Genomic DNA, 23837 nt, shown 5'->3' with positions numbered 1-23837 from the left:
TGAAAAACATATATAGTATAGCCATGAAACTGTGGAATATGCAAATAATATGTTAAACTCAGCTCTATATTATAATGTTATTTCATCATGCTGCTTTTCACTTTAACATAATGTGTTGCAGATAATTTTTTTATTTCATTCCAGCAGCAGGAGTCTGTTATATTTGAAATATAAATTTTACAAACAAAATATGACATAAACAGATAACTGATTAACATTTAAAAGCAGTATTTGCTACTTAAAGGCTGGCATGTGTGTGAATTATGTCGAAAAATATCTTCCAGTATGTAGCCGCTACCTGAGACCTGGAGTGTAGGCTGCAGTACTTCCTGATGTGAGCCACAAAAGCTAAATGTATTCAGGATAGTAGAACCACCTGAAGGCTGAGGGGAACAGTATTTATTTCCACTATCCTTTATTTCCAGTGACAAGTGAACGGTATTTTCCAGCAGGAAGCTTCCCCACTCCAGCTGCAGGTCTCTGACGGACGGGAGGGTGGGTGGGGGGGCGATGTGATGATGATGATGTGTTGGTGGGTGGAGGAGAGCGGGTGGGTGGGTGGGTGGGTGAGTGGGGGCGAGGAGCCGAGGAGGCAGAGCACGCGAGGAGAGAGGCGCCTTCTCTGATTGGCTGAAGGGCTCTGGTACCCAGCTGTGTCAAACCCGACAGATTGACCTCGAACATAACCAGAGAGGGGGCCTTCAAAATAAAAGCCTCTTGTCAGTTTCAATTGCCTAATTTTGTTAGAAAACCGCATTTCAGGTGAAGCTTATTTTCACAGACGTATTTATCACATACTAGTAAAATTTTATTATTATTATTTTTTTAATATCAAGAATGTTCACTACAAAACTGTAAAACTCTTCACAGGTCATAGCTTTGAAATTCTGGCTGCGGCCGGAAACAGCATGTCGTATTTTGGGTGGCTCTACTGTGGTCCAGAGACAGAGGAGAGGATGTGAGTGGAGCTTCTCTCTCCCCGTCTCTCTCATGCCTCATCGGCCTCTGGTTCGCTGCACCGTCTGTTTGTGCTGCTCTTGCCCTTTAACCGTCGAAATGGAGCTCGGTGGAAATTAGCAGGCGTGTACCTCCCTCACCTTTGGAGAATGATCCACCGGCAGGTTATTTTATCCCAGGTAGGTCGTCTCCATTGTTGCTGTGTAACGTTTGGTGATGTAGCCAATATCATATCAGTCTCCAGCAGCGGCCCAGCGCTCTGTAGCACATATGTGTCATTATCTTCGGACTGAAGGGGGGGGGGGGTAAATTTCTCTTCAACACGTCGAGTGGTTATAACAGGAAATTACTTCAGAACATATGGCTGTCTGGGTTTCTCTCCTCCATATGGAGCACATATCTCCTGAGCAGCACTTCAGTGAAATCGTTTTTTAGACCGCCTCATTTTGTACCGCCACTAGCAAGCCGCACCATCCCTAAAAGTTGGCATGATATCTAATATAAAAAGCTGAATTTGGTTATTGTGAGCCATCGGACGTGTGCCGAATCAAAGAGCGTCCACGAGTGTGACAAAACCTTGAGTCACCTTTCATGTAAACATTACATATTTCCTAGTGAGCGACCGCAGCTTGAAATTAATACATTTTCTGAATGGTGTTTGGTGATGTATTGGCGCTGGAGATGTCAGGGCCCTACAGATTCGCCATAAATGGGATCTACTGTGATTGTAAATACAAGGAGAGGCTTCCCCTTTCCCTCTTTGTGTGGGGATTCCCTTCCTCAAAATCCTCTTAAATACTGGAGCAACACATGACCTGTATTTTCCTTTTGTTTTCCTCTGGTTTTTGGTCTCAGTATATCAAGCCTATAAATCAAGATTCTGTTATATGAGAACAGATATTAAAATAGAAAATAAAACACACATTTTCCAGAAGAGCAACAACAACAACTTAGTAGATTTTTAAAATATATTTTCTATTGACTTTGGGCTGTTTATCACCAGTGATGGTGGCTGTCCTGTTGTGGAGATGGTGAGTAAATTATGGCCTACAGCTGGTGCGCATGATAATACAAACCATTACCAATACACAGTGATTTTGTACTAGCTGTTTCTGACACTTCTCGTAAATATGCACGTGTTCTCTAGCAACGGTTCAGTCAATAATGAGATTATCCAATACAGGCAGAAGAGCTCTGACTTTACAGTTTCTTTTGGTGTTTATGAGCCACTTGAATGCATCAAGCTCTGCAGTGGTTGGCTGAAGTCCCTGAGGTGAACTCAGGTAGTCTAGGAAGAGTAGTAGGCTATTCCTCTGACACTACAAAAGGCTTTGTACCAGGGCACCTAGTTATTTAACTTCTCTTCATGTGCCTCTGTGAGGAAGCTGCCATTTATCTCCCATAACAGTGGCTGACCTTTGACATTGTTTACATTGTATATAATGCAATAACACTTGAAAATCTCTGACTTTTTTTAATCATTATGTCCTGAGCTCTGTCGATTAGATTTTTGTGCTGGTGCTGCCTTTCTGAGTGCATTGTGAAAATTAGGAAGTGCAGCAACTTGACACTGACAAGGGCTATTTTCTTGGAATGACTCATCTTCTTGTGCAGAAGATACAGTGCTATGATGTTTTGCTACTCTGGATCTGATCAGACAGATGTAGACCCAACTGACAACAGTCTTTTTTTCTGTATTAATAACAGTCCTGGGAGCATGACAAAATAGAAAGACAGACCTACTTGCCTGTGACATTCACCAGAACTGAAACTGGGCTGTAAACCTGTTACTTTTGAAGGAAGATTCGATTCTTAGAAACATGGAATGCCACTAATTGGTATTTTCATTATTGATGGATCTGCTGATTAATATCGCAATAAACCATTTAGTCAAAGGAATGTCAAAAAACTGTAAAAAAACACCCGATAACAATTCAAAGAGTTCAGAGTGACGTCTTAAAATTGCTTGTTTGTCATGACCGAATGTCCGATGTCCAACCGTAATTAAATTTGAAATAATATCAATCAGAGAAATCTAGCAAATCTTAACTTATGTGCAGCTGAGGTGAGCAAATGTTTGGTGTTTTTGCTTGAAAAATGACTGAAAGAATTTATCAAATTGTTGCCAATAAACTCTTTGTCGATGGACTAATTAATCTAATTAATCAGCCTTCCATTTAAGTTCTGATACTGTGCTCATGGCCTAGTTTATGTAACAGGAATGCAGCCAGTGTTTTCATTATTAAATTACTGCATGTCTTTTGCTACTGCAATGACAGGGTAGGATGTTGTGATACCTGATGAATAATGTGGGGGATTAGTGATGTCTTCACTGCTGCTTTTAATTTTCCGCCATTTCATATTACCTCGATATTTAAAATTTTGCTGTACCATGAGCACTTTTAACGTTGGGTGTTTTGGTATATAAACTTGCAGGGACCTGACATAGTTGCATTAAGAAGTATTAGTTGCCCATATCACATTTTTTGTTTTTTTTCTAAATATCATTGATTGCTTCATAAAACCCAACTTAAGAGTGGTGATGGTCAAAATATGTTTGTATTTAATCATCTTAAAAAATAAGGGCAGAAAAAAAACACAGCATGAGACTGGGTGTGTCAAAGAATCAGACAACAGTTTAGTTTGTAGTGTGTTATTAATGCAAAATTTGCTCTGCTCCAGAGTAGACGTTTTAACTGAGACTGAGAGAGTTAGACTGGAAAAAGCCTCAGTGGTAGTCAGTTCAGGAAGCTTTGACTAATTGGATTTTAACCAAGGTTAGAAGTTGGTCTGAACCTACATTTCCTGCTGCTTTTTGTTAGAGAGCTATTCTCTAGAGTTAAAAGTCCTGCAGGCACTTATTACAGTGTGGGTGAGCATTAAAGCCCCAACACACAAAATCAAAGTAAGCAGTTGCCATACTTTTCTTTTGCTGTTTTCCCTCTCTTGTTAAGCCAGAGAAAATCATGTAGTTCGTCATAAAGTGTTAGTGTAGAGGACAGGATCACAGTGGACGAGGGCTGAAATAATTACATGATTAATAAGTCGATCAAGAGAAAGTTGATCTGCAACTGTTTTAATAATTTATCCTTTCAATTATTTTTTAAGCAAATATGTGAAACAGTCACTAATTCCAGCCTCTCAAATGAGAAGATTTGCTACTTTTCTTAGTCTAATACGACAGTTAATTCGATATAATTGAGTTAAATGTTTGGAGGACAAAAGCAGCAATTTGTCACCCTACGCCTTGGAATAGTGGTGGACTATTTCACTATTCTTTGTAATTGTAAAGACCAAAATTAATTTAATCAGTGATGAAAATAAGCATGAGCTGCAGCCCTATGATAAACTGATACTGTGGTGCACAGGATGATATTTTTAGTTTCACCTATTTACACAAATTTAATATAGAAACCAAACACCAGAACGCTCTCTCCAAAACTTTTTTTTTGTTCCTGTGAAAATATTACCGGAGTGATGTTGCAGAAAAAAGCACAGATAAATACTTGCAGAAGCTGCTGGAGGCATTCATCATACAGTGCTGTATATAGAACTTTATTGATTTACAGTATGTTGCCCTGTGCTGAGATATACAGCAGACAGTATGAAGCACAGAGCTGGCCTCTCCTCTCTGTATGCTGGATGATCTGGATGCATTGTAACTGGTCTTAAAAACTGGTCTTTGTGGAGGCCAGTCTTGGAATATTAGTTGATGTTTTTCGAACAACTACAGAGACTCCATTTACCTGATATCAGATGTATCATAGTATGCTTGGATTGATATTTGATAATATTGAATATTCCCTGCCATGTGCAATATTTTTCACTGTTGAAATGTTTTTTTCAGTCTTGCAATTTTGCACAGATGCAATAATAATTAATATAATAAATATTTCTAAGTTAAAGCGGAAAAGCAACACATTATATTGCATGTCAACACTGCTCCTGAAAGTGTGTTTCCAGATGTTGGGGAGTACCACTGCACATATGAAAAAGGTTGTAGCTATAAAGCCTTGTGTGTCTCCAGAGGGAGCTGTGTGAAGTCTGATAAATGTCACTCGACTCACTGTTGGTTGGGTCTGAAGACTGCAGGTTTGAAAATGAAGAATATAATAATCTGGGGTGTGAAGTCAGAAAGAAGTGAGCTGACCAGACCTCTGTAGCCCTCATCTCTGCTTAAACACATGGGCTCCAGGCCTTTATCAGCATATCACACCCCGATCTCTGACCTAGGTGTTGGTGATTGAGCTGCTTTGTGGGTAATAACTGATGTTGGTATTTTTTGTCCAACCAACAGCAGAACCCAGCATCAGTCCAGAGTGAGATAGCTCAACAATTAGAGGCAAGATTACAATAAAGGCAGCTTATGATCCTCAACTGTAAACCTAATTCTTTCCTCTACTTTTCTCCAGCAGAACATCATCATCCCCAAACAGAGGTGTCACCATGAAATTTGTCCAGCACATTTATTCTGCTTAAAGGACAATAAATACCACATTCACATCATTTTTCACGCAGTGGTGAAAGGTTCCAATTAGCCATCTCAAAATGTTGAATACCAATTTTCCAATGTAATTTACACACTGAATGAGCACATGCACATCATACAACTGTTTAATTGTATGAAGTGCATGCAGTTTGTGTGGCTAAAAGATACAGTGTGAATGATGAAAATTGCGAGCAGTTATTTACCTCGAGTCCCAGAATCAGGCTGATGTTTTGCTCAATGCTGAGTTGATATCAAAGCAGCTGTATTTACCACTTGAATATTGGTGTGGATGATATTTACAGGATAAAAGGTGAGAGTGATGGTAACTTCTATTTGATGTTATCACATTATACACCTTAATCAGTGTTAAGACCCCTGTGGTTTTTCTCCAGAGTCACCCTCGGGACAAACAGAGTACATTTTCAGCCCCACTACGTCTGCAACAATAACAAGATCATCAGTATGTTGTTTGCTCCTTTTCAACACTATCATATGAATGCATGTAATGAACATTTCAGCCTCTATGGAGGCCATTAGCAGGGTGTAGACTCTTAGTTTTGTTGAAAACAGTAGGAGTGTTTGACTGCAGGGAATTAGGACACATTAGTAGTGACTGGTGGATTTAATGGTAACAGGAATAAATAAAATGACACTGGTGTTGTCTTTAAAAGTTTAGTCTTCAGTTCATTTTTTATTCTGTGTAATGTGGAGCCTGGAGCTAATTGATACAGTGACAGGTCACATTTCAGTCTGTTTAGGTGATGGAAGGCTAGTATAGTTAACCTGCCAGTACAGCTTATTAGTTAATACTAGTTACTTCTCTGGCATAGAGAAATATAGGATCATAAACAGAGATTATCAGAAGGAATTAGTGCCTTTCTTTCCTCTGTTGTGTTAATTTGAGATTCCACAATATGTCTTTAATTATCATTTATCGCCATAAATTATATTATTATTCTCAAAATCTGAAGAATAAGTGAATTTTTTAGATGTGGACTTCATGTGGAGATGTTTTTTTGACCGTCAGCTGTCATAGTTTTTCAATACAGTGACAGTTTTCTTGGCACCATAAGGCCCATCTGCAGTGACTTCACACTCTGCCGTGGTGGCTGCTGCTTAGTTGTAAACAATGACGTCGCCTATCTTTAGACTCCCAGATGGCAGATTCTCATCTTTAGCTCTTCATATTCAACCACATTTATTTTCTTAAATGCATCCATCGTTTGTGAAGCGGGTTTCATGTTGCGCTGGAGGCTGTATGTCTGGCTAACGAAATCAGTTGAAACGCAATGGTTCTTTATCGCACTGTAAGGGCCATGAGATAGGAGCACAGTTTTTTCCACTCCACAGCAAAGTGCATGATAAACAGGACACAACAATAGTGAAGACGTAGACTTAACCTTCTTCTCTTAACCCTGTTCTGTCATGTGTGGTCACAACTGAGTGACAAAGGTTGTAGTAGATCAGAGATGTTCACAGACTGAGGTGTGCCTTCCCGAGGGGGCGCAAGATAGCTGAGTGGGGGAGACAAAGTGAGACAAAGATGCAGTATGAGGTGAAAGGACCTGTGCATGTAAAATAATGACTGAATAGACAGACAACATAAACATAATTTTAGGTCCAGCATGACTTACACTTTCTGCAGATATCATCATCATCTCTAATGTCTATCATGAATAAACATCTGTAAAACGTAATAACTCCAGAACTTAACTGAGAAGCATCACATTTTCCTCAGTATCACAGTAATCTAGTGATACTCTGTACATCCTTGGGTACGCTGTGAACAGGAACTGCTAATAGCTAATTCAACATGCTCTTTATGGTGCCAATTTGCTTTAGCATAAACCAATATAGACTTCAAAAATGGATCTCAAGGTTTAGTCTGTGGAGTGACTCACTGAATCTATGGCAACATTACCCTTCCTGTGTACATTCCTCAAAATGTGGGAACTATAAATCCAAAATTAATAATAAGACAAAATGCATTAATGATAATTTGGTAGGGAGGAAGGTGGGGTTATCCCTGTAACTACATCATATATGCTGTAGCTGTGTTTCCATGACAATTAGTATGTTGTACATATAGAATTAATATGTAGTATGAATTTTGGACACACTGTTTCTCTCTGATGATAAGAAGCCACTTATATGAGATTTCAGGAAATAGTCAGGTTAAAGCCACTAAAAAGATATGGAGGAGGAGGCGATGGTTAGCTTAGCTTAGCATTAAGACTGGAAGCATCGGTAAACAGCTAGCCTGACAATATATGAAGGTAACAAAATACAGCTACAGCACCTCTAAAGCTCACCCATTAATGTGTTATGTCTCATTTAATCTGTACACATTAAATTGTTTAGTCCATACACATACAGCTGTGAAAACAACAACATGTTGTGGTACATGCAGTCGTTTGTATATGGGACTTGCTGGAGACTCCACAAGGAATTTCAGCTATCAAGCTGTGAGTGTTCAGTGTTTTCCTATAGAATCATGAAAAATCAATCTCTATACAGCAGCAACAACGCTGCTAAAATCTTTTTCATGAAACACATCACCACATAAAGTGCGTATCAGCTTTCATGTAAGGTTGAAAATAGTGCAACCTCAAAGTCAAGGGTTCATGTGGACAGCAATAATTACATCATTGCTATGGTTACTCATCCTGAGATGAACAATAAGCTGAAGGAGGAAGACTACTGTAGAGTGGTTATGGAGGTCATTACTGAGCCATGGCACTGGATCATCTCAGGTCCAGCAGAGGCTTTTCAGTCTCTCCCAAACCCTTTGCGCTACATGTGCACTGAATTAATAATCATCAATCTTTAATGCAATTATATTGGTTAATTACGCGAGTGTCAGAGCAAGTGGGAAGAACAACTGGGGACATGTCCCTTGAGATTACGATGCATATGTGTTATGATATCGTGCTAATATCCTACTATATGACTAATGAGGACTGCAGGGATTTGAACATAACTGTGAAACATGAGTTCATATAGTTGTAGTACGTGCCTCTGCTTTTACTTATTGGCGTATGTGTGTATAGATATGTATATTGTGTATATTGTGCACACATTTGTATTCCCATCTCCTTTGGTAGTTAGAGCAGAAACAGCCACTGCTGGAGTCTGTTACAAGACAGTTGAAAAATTCATAATAGAAAAATATAAGAATAGATTTTTGTTAGTCACCCTGGTGAAATGATATAGAAGGGACAATAAGAAAATAATATAATATGACAAAAAAGATCACGTGAAATTGATTAAATAGTGCTGTTCTGACATTATTTGTCTGTTGGGGTTAATATTAAAGATGAAAAGTCAAACTGCACTTTTTATTTTATTTTGTAAAATTAAGCACTTTATTATTTCAAAAGCCCTCTATTATGTAGTTTTCCCCTTTTACAACCATTATTATCCTTGAAATGCTAAAAGAACATATAGTTATTGTATTATTATATAGAGAATGGAGAAGGTATTCTTATTATTATTTTACAATAATTATATGTGTGTGTGTGTGTGTGTGTGCGCGCACCCCCAGCAAACTGGCTGCCAAAGGAAGAAACATATCAGACACGTTGGCAAATCTTTGAGAACATCGTCCCTCTGCACAGATGAAACTATGTGTCCCATTTGTAACTTCATCAATTTCATCATAAAATGCCCTATAATTTTCCCCATCCCAGCTCCTGGCTTCATCTGTGTTTTCGGTCCCTTCGGTAACCTTGGACTTACAAACAGACATGCACCGACCCAGATCTGACCCCATAAAGAAACACACACACAAACTGTCCCATCTCAGGGGTCTGACATACATGAGTGTGTGTGAGTGACAGACAGAATCAGTTGGGCCGCGCTGTCACACACCTCTAGTAAACTGGCAACTATTTTGATAATTGTTTTTGAGCAGTGGGGTCCGGGGACCTCCATGGGTCCTTGAGGGGGTTCTTGGGGGGGTCCCCAGCAAAAAGGGGAATCATTTATTTTCACTTTTACTCACTATTTTGGTCATGGGTTTCAGACATTATCTGTAATAAAACATGTAAAAGCAAAAGTCTTATCAGATGGGGATCTGTGGTCTAATTTGTGTCAGTTTAGGGTCCTTGATGTGAAAAAGTTTTAGAACCGCTGGTTTAGAGCACTTGTGATGGAATTTCTCACTATTTACAGATTTTTCACAAATCAAACAATCAGTTGATTGCTACAAAATAAGCAGCAAATTAACCCATAATGAAAAGAATCGTGAGTTACAGTTGGATACAAAACAGTTCAAAAGAGAGCTCCACCTCAACAGCAGAGGAATCCTGTTTTTAAATTTATGCTTGAGTGATAATAATCTAATGATGTATAATAGTAACAGTCACAGGGGACATTTTTCTGAAATGAGTTTTACTTCACATTTTCACAGTGTGTTATTATTAATTTTACTTAAGTAAAGAATGTTAATACTTCCTCCATTGAAATACTGTATACCGGGATGCAATGATATTTTTTTTATCGTGTTCAGTGAAAATCACTGTGACATAACACTTGGTTTCCTGTTGTTGCTTAACAATAAAAACCTGTTTCATCAGTTGAACTCTTTTAATGTGACATAGCATCATTTTCCTGCAAATACCTCACACTTAGAAAAGCAGTGAGTCCAATATTGACAAACTGTCACCTTTTAGGTTGATATTCTGAATTTGTTAGAAAGCTGTTGTTCATTCACACATTCAGCAATGATAGAGCTACATTATAACTTATTTTAAATAGATTTAGTGCCTACCTGATGAATGTAAGTCCAATATTCACTCCTTTTTAGCTCCTTTTTGTCTCTACCAACCCCTGAGGGAAATATCTGACTCTTTAGCTGCTAAATGCTCCACTGTGTTCACCGGCAGGTCTCTGACTGTGTCTGTCTGCTGTTTGGTGCTGAGCAGGTAGTGGACAGAGGGCTTGGGTAATATTCAAAATGTAATATCTTGATACAGTTCAGCCCAAATATTGCAATATAGGATATTATTATGGCAGGGGTTATATAGTTATATGAAAAATATTGCATATAGTGTGAATTTCGCAATATTCTATATTATCGAATATCAGTATTAGTTAGCTGAAACTCACTGTAAAGCTCCATAAAGCTGAGGGGGGCTGCAAATCCAGCTGATCTACAATTCTGTGTATTCATCACCATGAGGGACCCCTTTCACATTGTCACATTGTTTTCACAATGTCATTTGATATATTATTATTATTAAAACATGGAGTATAGCCACTTTAAATAAACCAAAGGTTGAGATACTCTAACAAACAACCAGAGTAGTATCGATGAATACAGTGAGTATAACTCACAAAAAAAAAGAGCTGAACCACTGGACCAATCACACTGTGAAGAAAAGGACACTTCACCATATTCTTGCTAATCCTTTCTTCCCTTGCAGGCTTGCCTCTCTGCTGCAGCAATGCAAATCATGTGACCATCCAGCGATGCACATGAACACTGATGAGATGCATTTTTCTTTTGCGGTGTTGAATATGTTTTAAGTTGAACATCATTAGACGATGATGTTGAGTCTGTTCATTGCTGTGTATCTCTGTTCTCCATGGGTCTGCGTGGAGCTCACAGTCTCTTTGTCTCTCTGTCTCCTGTTGTCTGTCCATCTGTGCTTCTGCTCCTTCTCAATTATTCATATTTTTATCTAACAAAGATGAAGTATGAAAGTATGATGATGATGTTTTTTCCCCTCTAACATGAGTGCGCACAAATGTCATACTTGACTTTCACCTGCTACATTCACTGCCTCTGCTTTTTGTTCTGTGGTTTGTAACACACCGCCCTTCTCCTCCCACTTCCCTTAGGTTTTGGTCTGCTTTGGGTTGACTGGTCATTATGCTGATGCAGCTCTGTAGTTTCAAGGTCAGTGCCCCCCCTCCCACCCGCCACCACAATCACCCACCTCCTTCTCATTTCGTGCTTACCACCATCAAACACCCAGTTTGTCTTTTGATATCTAATTTTGATATCTCGTTCCATCACCAACATAACTTTAAGTACAGTATATTTTGATACAGTTTTCTCTCTTCTTCAAAATCTTCAAATGTGATTAAGTTCATGCCAAAATTCAAACAGTTTTTAACAAAAACTGTGTTTGCCAAATCAATTTAAAAAGCAATATACTGGTGTAACCCTTGGCTGAATCCATAATGATGTTGGCTTTTCACTAATATTCATGTCACATGGTGACACAAGCAGACACATTAAAATTGTGTTGTGCGTGCATGTAACCTTTCCCCATCACCAACTGCACGCACAGTGCTTCAGCATTTAGACCGATCCGTCAAGGCTGGCTGAGTCGTGCCCTGGAGCTCCTTTCTAACTGGAACACTCTCTGATCTGATCTGAGATGCCAGGATGGAAAACTCTCTCCCTTGCATTTGGACTTGCTGGTAATGATGCCGCATCTTGCAGTGATCACAGCATCCATGCTGCACAGACACTGAACTCTTGGTGGATCATGCTACACCTTTGAAGCTACACCTTTAAACCATGTTTAGGGGTCTGGAAAGGTTCAGCGTTGATAGTTTTTTCATTTCTTTGAAACTGAATCCAGGATATTATGAATATTTTGTGGGGACAGAACAGCAACAGGAAAATGTATTTATTTATATATTTACTGCTTATACTATACAGTGAGAACTGGACTGCTCTTTATTGTCAGTGGATACAGGTGGCGGACACGATGTATTGCTTTAAGGGTGTCTCTGTTATTTTGTCCACCATGGACATATGGACTTAAAAATGACAATATATCTAAAGCAGTACCTCTCTGACACAGCTGCAGCAAAAAAACAAAAACAAAAAAACACTACATTTTTGAAAAAGAACCTTCAAAAATGTAGTGTTTGTTGCATGGCTGCTGTGTAGCACTACTTTTAATTAATACTTGTCGTGTTTGTGTTATTCTGTCCCACTACAGTACTGTACTATATTTGAGATTTTATATTTTGGGAGACTTTTTGCTTTACTTTTTGCTCCAGTGTTGGAGAATAGAGAACGCATATGTTATTGTGCAATAACCCGCACGCACAGATGTTGTATAATATTTGTCCCTTAAAAATTACAGTCCCTAAAATTTCACTCCTCAATTTGGCAACACCTGTGCTGCTGACGTATGCATTCAACTGACATTTCAGTTTGACAAGTATCAACCACTCAGAGCAGTAAACCTGTTTGCAGTGGTTAATCTGTCAGAAATGCAGCAAAGAGCAGCTTGTATCTGTTTGCAGTGCAGCCAAACAAACTGTGGACAGACATTATTCATCGCGAAAACAAGACTAAAGAAGACAGCCATCAATGTCATCAAAGATCGACTTGTCTCAATTATGTCAAATAAGTGTATGAACTGGTTTCTGTTTTCAACATCACACTCAGTACAGCAAGTAGAAGTGCCTCAACTACTTGTACAGTATTTGAGTGAATGTTCGTACCTTTCACCTCTGTGTATAATATTCCCCTAATAACCCTATAGTGACTTAGAAATATCATAGCAATATAAATATTGAAATATTCCCTCTCAAGAGTATTGTAGTTATACATCATTACTTATACATTTATCTTTATCTTAATTTTTCCTATGGTAACATAGTATGTTCTGCTCTCTCTACTTAACAGTGGGTTTATTCTCTTATAGCAGGCAGAGAATCAGTTTAATATAGGAACTGTGCATCCTTCTGGATCTTGGCATTACTGGCGATGACCACCTTTGAACTGACTCACAAATACTACCATAATAACCAGATGGGGTCTCAGCCAGGTCCGACTGATCTACCGTAGTTACAAGTTGTAGAAACATGATTTTATCTGGACTGGAGAGAATGGGAGATTGGTGTATCCACCACAGCATGAGTGACAGGCTGGCTTAGCAGTGATTTGGCAGTTGTCTTTTCAAATACTAGTGACTGTTAAAGATCAAGCTGCTGTATCAATTAGAGTCACACACTGGATCTGTGCTTTTTAGCCACCCAGTGAGCGGAGTGAAAGACATTATCAAGCATTACCCAACACCAGCAGCTTTTAGATGGAAACTTACACAGACTAAAGAAGAAACACTTTTCCCACTAGATTTTTTTTTTGTCTACCAAACAAAAACTTTTGCTTTGTTATTTAGCTAAAAGCTTCTTGTGATGTATTTTGATGCAGAACTTGTACCAGAATCGGTTCCTGGGCCTGGCAGCCATGGCCTCCCCAACCCGCAGCAGCCAGACCCGCCAGCGCTGTAAAGATGCGGTTCGTCACAGCTATGGCCCAGATTCCTACGCTGTCAATGGTCTGAACCAGGAGGCCTTCATGCTGGGGCTGTCACGGTCCACCAGTGACACTGATCTGGTCTCCCCAGACGCCCGCTCCACCCTCACCATCAATTCCTCCCATTACACCATTGGCCAGTCTGAAGACCTGGTGATCACATGGGACATCAAGGAGGAAGTGGATGCTGGAGACTGGATTGGGATGTATCATGTTGGTAAGTAAGATATGACACAATGACATTGAATAATAGAGTTTACAAGGAGGGTCTTCAACCTATTACGTCCATACAGCATCCTTGAGTGTCCTCATTAAAGCCCTGTTGGTGGTGGCAAACCCTTTGTGTGAAAACAAAGACGTTCCTCACTGGCTTTGCACCCGCCAGCAGCAACAGTTGTGTTGGTTACAGTGTCTAGCTAAACTGGAAGTCAAACAGACAGAAACACCTACTGAATGGATTACTATACAATTTTACTGAAATTAATGGTCCTAAAGAGAACGAACCTACTAACTTTGATGATCTCCTGGCTTTTCATCTGCTTTTCGTCTAGGAGCATCATGAGTTTGAGATTTAGGGTTCTGAGTGAAATATCTTGACGGCTATTGGATTGGATGGGCAGTATTTAGAGTCCCAAGTGGATGAATTGTGATCACTTTGGTTATCCCCTTTCCTCTAATGACATTATTGGATTCTATTAAAAAATCTCAATAATTTGGCACAGACCTACATGGTCCCTAGGGAGTCAATTGTAATAACTTTCCTGACCTTTCATCCAGCAGCATCATCAGGTAAAAAAAATCTGTTTGTCTGACATTTTGTTTAATGACCAAATACCTGAAAAACAAATGGCATTTGTATCATCCTAGTGCTAATTTGCAGATGTTAGTGCACTAACACTGTGAACTAAGATGGTGAACATGGAAACATTATACCTGATAAGCACTGCTATTGTGTGCATGTTAGGATGCTGATGTTAGCATTTTGCCCAAAGCATCATTGTGCCTCACAATGACATAGCTGTAGTCTCTCAACCTTTTTTTTCAAATGATATTATCTGGAGTTGCAGTTATGACATTATCAGCCCGCTTGTGTTGGATGAGATATTGATGCAGTGCTGTGTAAGAGCAGAAGTTACATGAGTCCAAGCACCTGAAAGTAATGGTAGTGAATAAAGGCACTCCAGTGACAGTTCTTCTTGGAGAATCAAGTTTATGTTACTGAGTGTAACAGGCAGTGAAATATAAAATAATACTTGTGGAAGGTTGATGTAGAGGTGTGGTTTCATCAACTTCATCTCATTTTCCAGATGAGGCTTTGTCTGAGAACTTCCTGGACTATAAGAACCGAGGCATCAACGGTTCTCACAAGGGACAGATCGTTTGGAAAATTGACTCCAGTTCCCACTTCACTGACTGTAAGTACTATAAAAACTCTCCTCTGTTTTTTGTTTCAGGAGAAAACAATTTTCCCTCAAGGCAATGAGTTTCTCATTAAAATCAGCTCAAGTTGAGGTCTTCCATTAACAGGCTCTATCATACTGGTAAATCATTTTTGCCACTTAATCCAAGTCGAGTTTTTTTCTTTTCTAATGAAATTTTGCCCATTTCTATTTATATATTCTGCATTTTCACTCATGCTCTCCCCTTTGCATGCAGTCTGTCACATCAGTGTAGGCTTAGTGAAAAGCGATTAATGTCAAACCATCTGTGCATTATTTCTATAATTTAAAGTCACATTTTCCTCTGAAATGTGGACACATGAAATGGCTCTGCTGTAAATGTTGTAATGATGAAATAAAACTGCTGAAAACAGCAGAAGTAAGCAACCAGCCCTAAAACATACTGAAGTTTGGTCAAGTTCCCACTGACTTCAAACGTGAAGTCATGAAACAGGTAGCTCACTCATTGGCTAATTCTGGAGATGTCTTTCTGAATCATCAGCACTACATGCCACACAGAGGGGAATCAAATTCTAGAGACTGACAGCAGGTCATGCTACAATTTACTACACTTAATGTCTTTACATATCTTATTCACTGGTGTCACGAGGAGCTCATCACAAAGTGTTAATGAGCAGCCCACTCAGTGTCATCACTGTCGGGAAACAGCTAAGGCTGGAAAGCAAAGATGAAGATAGAGTGATAAAGATAAAATAATAAAATACTAAAACAGGGGAGATGTATTGAAGTGCGTACAACCGTAAATAAGTAGAAATAAAAAACAATAACCAGAATGACACCAAATGAATGCTAATATTGCTCAAAGTCGGCTGAATGTGGAAATAGGCAACTGTTTGCTAAGAAGAAACTTATAAAGTGATAATATGTCAGTGTTCTGTTTACGGCTTGTTGAACTTGTCCCCGAGTGGCCAGAAAAATGAGTTAATACTGATTTAAGTTTTTTAAATTGATATCAACTGACAGCTCTCACACCCACCAAACTGAACCAAACAAACACACCAGGGGTTTTTGAACTGCACCAAAGAGGTGAGAAGTGTAGCACCTTAGCTGTAGACATGAGATCAAATGTAAGTAGTCATAATTACAGTACATTCCCTACTTTGAACAATTTAAATTATACCAGAAAAATGATATCAAGATGTCATTTTGTGCTAAGTAGTCTTCACTGTGGTGTTTTTACAATTTATTCTGTCTCAAACAACAAAGTGGGTTCAGACTTTAAGCCCAGAAAATTGCAGCAGCAGCATGTGAAGCACCAGTCGTACCTCACAGTAACAGGACTGCTTGTTGAAGCATATCATTAGAGGGAAACACAGAGAAAAAAAAAATGGGTGCAGGCTGACAGTCACAAATGGTGCACAATTGCTGCGTTTAGGGACATGGGGAATAAGTATGAGGGACTGTATGGATGCACACGTGAAACAGAATAAATTTATCAGCATAAAGTCGCCCAGGTGTTTCCATTTAGTCACAACAACCTTTCTATCTCAGGTGGAGGAGGCTTTTTCAGCTATTATGAAGCCGTTGTGTTAAACTGTTCCAAGTACTATTCAGGTTAAGAGGCATTCGGCACTGGCAGATAAAAAACCTTATATTTCCAACTTTTGTAATTTTTTTTTTTTTTTTTGGTTTTCATTTGTCGAAACCTTTTAGTTGTTATTGTTCTTCTTCTGTTGTTACTTATTTTATTATTTACTGGTATTCAAAAGAGTCTTGGTAACAAGAAAACCTTTGTACATTTCAGGGCTAGAAGACATGATGCAGAAAATAAAAAGGTTAAATAAGTAAAAATAATCAGATTTTGTATAAAGGTCCCAGGAGGAAGTTTGATCTCCTGCCTTTTGATATACATGAGCTTAGACTCACAGTATGCTGTCTTGACCATTTCATTGACCAAATCTGGTCAAAACCTGGAGCTATAGCTATTTTCCAGTACTGCAAAATCAGGTTTTAATATACAGTATTTGGTATATGTGATGTCTGTTTCATAATAAACATAAAGTGGGAGTTAAAGGGATTTCTGAACCAAAGCACATTTCCCACCCTCAAATTCTCTCCCTGGATCTTTCTCTCAGATAACAATTTCATATTGGATGAGTCATTACAACATTACATTGTTTATTATTTTATGAAATCACAAAGCTGTGTGGCATTCCTGTGGTAAATTCAATAATTCATGTGATTGTCTGTTGAACCTTTCTTTGTGATCTGTAAATAAATTGAATTAAATATCCATAGGACAGGTTATTCATTTTAAATGATAGAGCATTTGTTGAAAAATTACACTCTCCTCTCTGAAGGTGGCAGATGTGGCGTCTTTGTGATGCAGGATTTTTACCCCATCAGGGTGGTGCAGCATTTATCATTTCTAAACTGAAAAAGTAGACAGCAGAGAGCATTACATCCAATCAAAGTGGACTGTAATCCTACTTATATGTTGCTTAATATGGTGTTAATGTCACTGTTCTGTAGCTCTTACAATATTATTACCATCAGTGACTTAAAACAGCTGATCAAGCTGCGGTTATTCCTCGTACCAAGAGTTCAGACTCGATAGATTTAGTTCATCATTGATTTTGTCACCAGCACGAACAGGAATAAAATCCTTGTTTGAATGATGAGTGTTTTCCCTGAGCTTTTCCTTTGCTATTATTAAATTGAGGACAAAATGTGATCAAACTATTTAAAGCTGTGCAAATACAAGTGACTACCTATAATTTTGCCTCCCTGTCCAGACTTCTGGCCCATTTCTACACAGTATATTCAGTGAGTTCCCATGCTTCTTCTTGTCAAACCATCTGAGTGAGTTTGGCCAAACAAGCAGAAAAACATGGAGCTTTACTCTGACCTTAATCTGCTTGTGTCCCCAAAGCATTTTTTTGCTCTACTTCCTCTATTTTCCATTAGACAGTGGAGTCCCAGAAGTGATAAATGTCGCCAATCGACGATCACTAATATAGAATATCAGAAATGTTGATATTATATTTTTCCCTAACTCTGATTTCTTGGTAAAAATAAAAATGTTAACTTTCATTGGTTAAAGTATGAAAATCTGAAAACAGGTGTTATGTGACATATAGTCACCAATTAATCACTCCCTGACTGACTGGCTGAGTGAGTGATCATATTTCCACCACTGGTGAGACGAATCTCACATCCCTGAGTTGGAGTTTCTAGCTCAAATAGGTTGGAAGGGGTGTTTACAGCCTGCATTGTTGCCAACTTAGCACACTGTCGCTAGATTTAGAGACTTTTTTTCAAACTGAGTATAAATCTATAAAGACTGAGTATAAATCTAGTACATGCCCGGACCATGTACAGATGCCAAGCAGGGGCTTAGCTACCCCTGTTGTTATGGGCATTATACCGCGCCGATCTGGTTCCTTACTGCTCGGGAACTGCGGGGAAGCGGAGCAGCACTTCCAATACACTGAGCCTCACCTCCATTACAGCAAATAAACTGCTGTTATTACATGTATCACTATTACTAAAGGAGGCAGAGGAATAACTAAACACCTGACACACTAAGCAGCACTGCACCAAAAGTTCTGGACATCTTAGAATGCCGTGATCGGAGCATGTCCAGCCCAGATTTCATCATATATGGGTCATAGTTTAAAATATCTGGGCAACTACATCTCTGGAGAGAGAAAAGTCATCGGTAACTCCTAAAGAAACTAGCAGATCTGATTAGCAGGTAAACAACAGAAACTCTAGCAACTGCAAACGAGGCAATACGCTTTCTGCAGCACAGCAAAAAAAAGCCTTGTTAATAAGTAACTAAATAAATGACTTTCTCTCTGAGTGATCGTTTTACAGTAAATACAGCGAAAATTACAGCACAGTCTTTGTCTTGAATTTATATTTGGTGGCTTTGTCAGATGACGTCAGTATAAAATCAGTTTTTGACCATAGGAGGTCCAGCCATATACTAGGTTTTGACCTAATCTTGTTTCAAGCCAGAATACGTCATTCAACTTGCGCACAAACTTCTGTGCTGATCAGCAAAGTCATCAGTAAGTGATAGATGGCTCTGTTGTAATCATGCCATTGTAATAATGTAATAAATGTTAGCCACTGTAAAATGTGTTGAGGATGATATTTTTTCAGTGATTAATCACATGGTTACATCAAGCAGGAAGCCATTGCTGGAGAGACCCATTCTGGATGTGTAACAATCAAAATGATTTGTTGTGTAACAAGCCTGTTTTAGAATTAAGGTGAAAAAAAGAAAATGTGGAGAGAGATCCAGTTTTGGTGAAAGGAAACTCATTCTTTTTTGTGTGTGTGTTTGTGTTTGTGTGTGTGTGTGTGTGTGTGTGTGTGTGTGTGTGTGCTTGCTTGCTTGTCCTCCTCAGCTGAGACCCAGGTCTGCTTCAGATACTACCATGGTGTGACAGGAGCACTGAGGGCCACCACGCCAACCGTAACCATCAAGAAGGGCTCTGCACCTGTGAGTCTCACCACACCTCGTGGCTTTATTTTAAAATATGCAGCTGTCTGAGGTTTGCGGGTCACTCAGTACCTTGTGTTTAGAGGAAAAGACAGTTTAGCTTCTTAGTTTTTATTCACTTCAGTGAGTCATGTCAGTCAGGCTTAGTGGAGAGGAAGCTACTTTGTAATGGTTGCTTGCGACGCTATAAGCTACTCCTGAAGTTAAGCTGCACCTACAACTCTGATAAAAGTATAAATAAATAACTTTCGAAAGCCACTGAGCATTAATACTGATGGATATACTGTATATAAACCAAATGCTGTTAATCACCTCTGACATTGATCCATTATTCACATTTTCTAGTGTAGATACTTTCTGGTTTAACTTGTGTGCCTTGTTCATAATATACTGCAGCAATAACCCTTCAATCCAATGCACTAAACATTTTAACTATTCAGTTTTCATTATGTGAAGATGGCCAGCACCAGCTGGTAATGTTGTGACTCAGTCCTACACTTTAGCTGCTACAGGCTGCTCACTGAACTCACTGAATTGTTTAGACATGTCCTCTGAATAATGATGTCCAGTTCTTACCAGTGCTTTGTATCATGAAGCGTGTCCATGACTTCCATTAAGTTATCAGTACAAAGTTAAACAGTGAAACTGGCTTCTACAGGTAATACTTTGCAGATTATCACAGATTTATTTTTTCTCTCCTATAACACTCACTGAGTCACGATGGACAGTTTTTGACAAGAGGGTCAAAACCGATGCACCAGAAATAGAGATATCTTCTGTTTTAATTCAGTTCATTTCAATCCAATTTTATTTTTATGGTGTATTGTATCATAACATACATGATGTCAAGTCACTTTGCAGAGTAAGGTACAGTGTTATAGCCCAACAGTCCGAACAATGAGCAAAGGGCAACAGGGGGAGGAAAAACTCCCCTTGAATAGGAAGAAACCTCCAACAGAACCAGACTTTGGATGGGCGCCGTCTGTCTCGACTGGTTGGCTTTTATTCAACACGTTCTTCTTCCTCCTAGGGTGTACATTACCAACACTGCAACTTGACCACCAGCATTTAGGTCTGAGATTCAGTTATGTTATACTAGTAGTGGCTAATGTAGCCTGGAGCCTATAGCCTCAGATAGAGATGAGGAGCAGTTTTGGCTCCAGAGGTCTGGTCAGCTCATTTCTTTGTAACTCCAGACAGACAAGTAGAGTGTGTGAGCATGTCTGTGTGTGCTTGTGTAATGTAAATTAACATTGGACTGTATCATAAAAGTAGAAAACAAAGTTGCAGACCCATTTAAAGCTGCAAAGTTGGGAGGGACAGATGTCCAAACAAATACAGGGCAAAGTGTGGAACTACATGCTATTTGCATAAGAAATATCTCACAGGTGTTGATATGTAAATGTATTCTCACTTGTCAAGATGCATGAAAGTTGCCTTTTATGGCTACATGTAACATTTGTTGTGTCTGTATTGTTGTGTACACAGGGTTACAAAAGAAAAGAAATAAAATATTTAACACAAGTAAATGCAACTTTTAGGCTCTAAAAGTAAAGTGAGGATGCTTTCAAAAGTAATTACGGATAAAAAAAAGGTGTTATTTAATACATGCCAAACACCCTTTGCATTTAAGGTACTTGTCGGGTAGCTTGTTCCGAACATCTTGCTGCAGTTGCTCTGTGGATTTAAGATGTCTCAGTTGTCTGACTTCATCAGGGCTCTGTGGAGGCCAGGCCGTCTGTTGCAGGACTCCTTGTTTTTCCTTGTTGCTGAAGACAGTTCTTTATGCCTCTGGCTGTATGTTTGGGGTCGTTGACCTGCTGCAAAATGAATTTGGGACTTATCAGACTTCTCCTTGATGATGCTGCATGATCAAACCGAATCTGAACATACCCATAACTTTTGTCTTTTCTTAGGTGATCCGTTGACTGTTGTCAGTGGCTTTGTGTGTGTGTGTATGTGTGTGTGTGTGTGTTAGAGAAAGAGAGAGTACTGCACACTGCTCTAACAATGAAATAAGGGTTTAGCCATTTGAAAGAATAAAATAGTTTTGGTTCATTATGAAACTGTGTTGGGTCTAATGCAACAGCGGCAGGGGATGTCAGTTGAGTAGGCGGTCCTTCAGTGTGGCCAGGACAAATTTACGTTCACACTGCTAAAAGAATGTGTCCACATGCAACCTAAACCACCTCCGAATGTAGTCTGAGTGACCAAGTCTCAAATGCATGCACAGTGCATGCGAGACGCTTGTTTGTGCCAGGTCTGAACAGAGCCAGAGAGGGGTGTGTGGTTTGTGTGTATTTGTGTGTGTGTGGTGCAGTGAGTAAAGGAGAAGGGCAGCGAGCCAGAGAAAAGAGCACATAAACTCTCTTTTGAGAGGAGAAATACTAAACACAGGCCGCTTGTTCAGACTGTAATTTGTAGTGATACGTGTTAAAGGAAAGCACTTAGACAGAGATGGAAAGGTGGACAGCTGCAGAGATGGATATATTTTTGGTACAGTAAACAAAGATGTGATGTGATGTTTCAAAGAGCATCTTCAGCCCAAACCAGAGCCTAAATACGACCACAATCACTCTGTGGTCTGTCCTCTCTTCCTGTCCTCTCTTTCTCTTCTTCTCTCTCTCTTTCTCTTCTCTCTCCTCCTCCCCCCTCCCTCTCACCGTCATCTCACACTGTCGTGACATTAGCGTTGCGTGCTAGCTCAAATCTAAACAAATGAACACACTGTTGCGTCGATGCGTGACGTAATCTCGCAGACAGGTCCTGGCAGATGGCTACATATGTCTCCGTCTATGTAAGATGAAGTCACCACAGGTAATGTGATGTAGTGTAGTACTTTTAATCACCTTCAATCAAGGCAGTTTTATGCACATCTGAGTGAAATTGAAATTTTTAGACAATGATTCACTTTTTAAAAAACTGTAGGCTCATTGCTGAGTTTGTTAGCCGCCTGGTTGTACTACCCCACTGCATAATGGGAAAAAATAGCTTGGGTTTTGAAGATAGTTGCACTAAACCAATCTTGCTGATGGAGAGAAAGGATGCAGAGATATTGCATGATGTGATAGAGACGGCTGCACGTCATTGATGCAGTTAAGGTACTTATCACCCAGCCTCTCAGTCTTAGCACCCAATTGCTGCAATTTACATCAAAAATCTCGCTCCTTCTCTGAGTCGTGACAAATCTGAAGACACAGACATGATGCACGTACTTACAATACAGTTCATTCTGAAGATATCATTAGCTTTAGAAAAGATGGTCCTTATAACTCCAGAACTTGCTTGAGAGTTGTTAGGTTTCAAGTTTTCTTCAGTGTGACAGTAATTTAGTGGTAGTTGTCTGTACGTCCTTGGGTGCATTTCAAACAGGAACTGCTCATAGCTAATTCAGCACACTTTTAATTCTTTAATTCACTTCAAATATAAACACAGACACTAAAAAAAAAAGTAAAGTTTTAGCCCAGTGTGTGACTCACAGAATCCATTGCAACATTATACTTAATACTTACTGTTTGCATCTCATAAAGCCCCAAATTATGGGATAATAATGGGACTTTGTGGCTTTGTGTGGATCCAGAAATCATCTCACTGCTTAATGCAGATACAGTACCGCCTGGTCGTTAGTTAAGCTGGGTTTCCTCTGTGAACTGAATCACATGACATTCAATCACTAGATGAATCTTTTTGAGCAACAGTCCCACATATTACTGTCACTATATCAATATTGCCAATGCCCTTCGAAAGCGTCTATCATTCAGACACTGTTATCAAGAGGGTGTCCAGCTGGGCGATTGGATTTCCATGTTTGCCTTCCCATTCTGCTGCTGTGGGCCTCTGGAAATGCTGATGGGCCCAGAACTTGATCTGCGCTTGCTTCCTGAGGACAAAGGAATAAAAATAACTGACAAAGGAAGAGAGACAGTGAAGAGCAGAGATAGCAGAAGATAGTTTAGTTCAGGTAAGTCATTCAGGTTTTTGGAGGCGAGAGGAGAAAAGCACAGATTGTTTGACGCCGACATGAAAGAGACAGAAGGAGGAGGAGAAGAAAAGAAGAGAGGAGATGGACAGACAGGGAATCAGTGGAGGATTTGTCTGCTTTGACTTTTGTTTACTGTAGCCAGTCAGACGCTGCAGACGGAGAAGGCACAGCATTTGTTTATGTATGTGTGTGATGGACGGCATGTG

General features: G+C 39.4%; 1 protein-coding gene across 3 annotated transcripts in view; it reads left to right on the top strand.

The window, feature by feature from the left end:
* Positions 1-947: 947 nt before the first annotated feature.
* Positions 948-23837, top strand: part of LOC139625538 (E3 ubiquitin-protein ligase HECW1) — a 78599-nt gene continuing 55709 nt past the window's right edge. For 2 of the 3 annotated variants that reach the window (XM_071485594.1, XM_071485592.1), the window contains exons 1-4: positions 948-1136; positions 13632-13953; positions 15044-15151; positions 19555-19649. In XM_071485594.1, coding sequence (XP_071341695.1) covers positions 1107-1136; positions 13632-13953; positions 15044-15151; positions 19555-19649 — 555 coding nt within the window. In that variant the 5' untranslated portion in view covers positions 948-1106. Of the gene's footprint in view, positions 1137-11290; positions 11349-13631; positions 13954-15043; positions 15152-19554; positions 19650-23837 lie in introns of all 3 variants that reach the window. The other variant, XM_071485593.1, reaches the window with a different exon arrangement.

This window comes from Trachinotus anak, unplaced genomic scaffold (genome assembly GCF_046630095.1).
Source record: "Trachinotus anak isolate AG129_WGS33_773 ecotype Australia unplaced genomic scaffold, CSIRO_AGI_Tana_v1 ptg000009l, whole genome shotgun sequence".
In the NCBI taxonomy this organism is placed as follows: Eukaryota; Metazoa; Chordata; class Actinopteri; order Carangiformes; family Carangidae; genus Trachinotus; species Trachinotus anak.
Note: the sequence above shows the minus strand (reverse complement) of the source record. Positions and strands in the feature narration are given on the sequence as shown.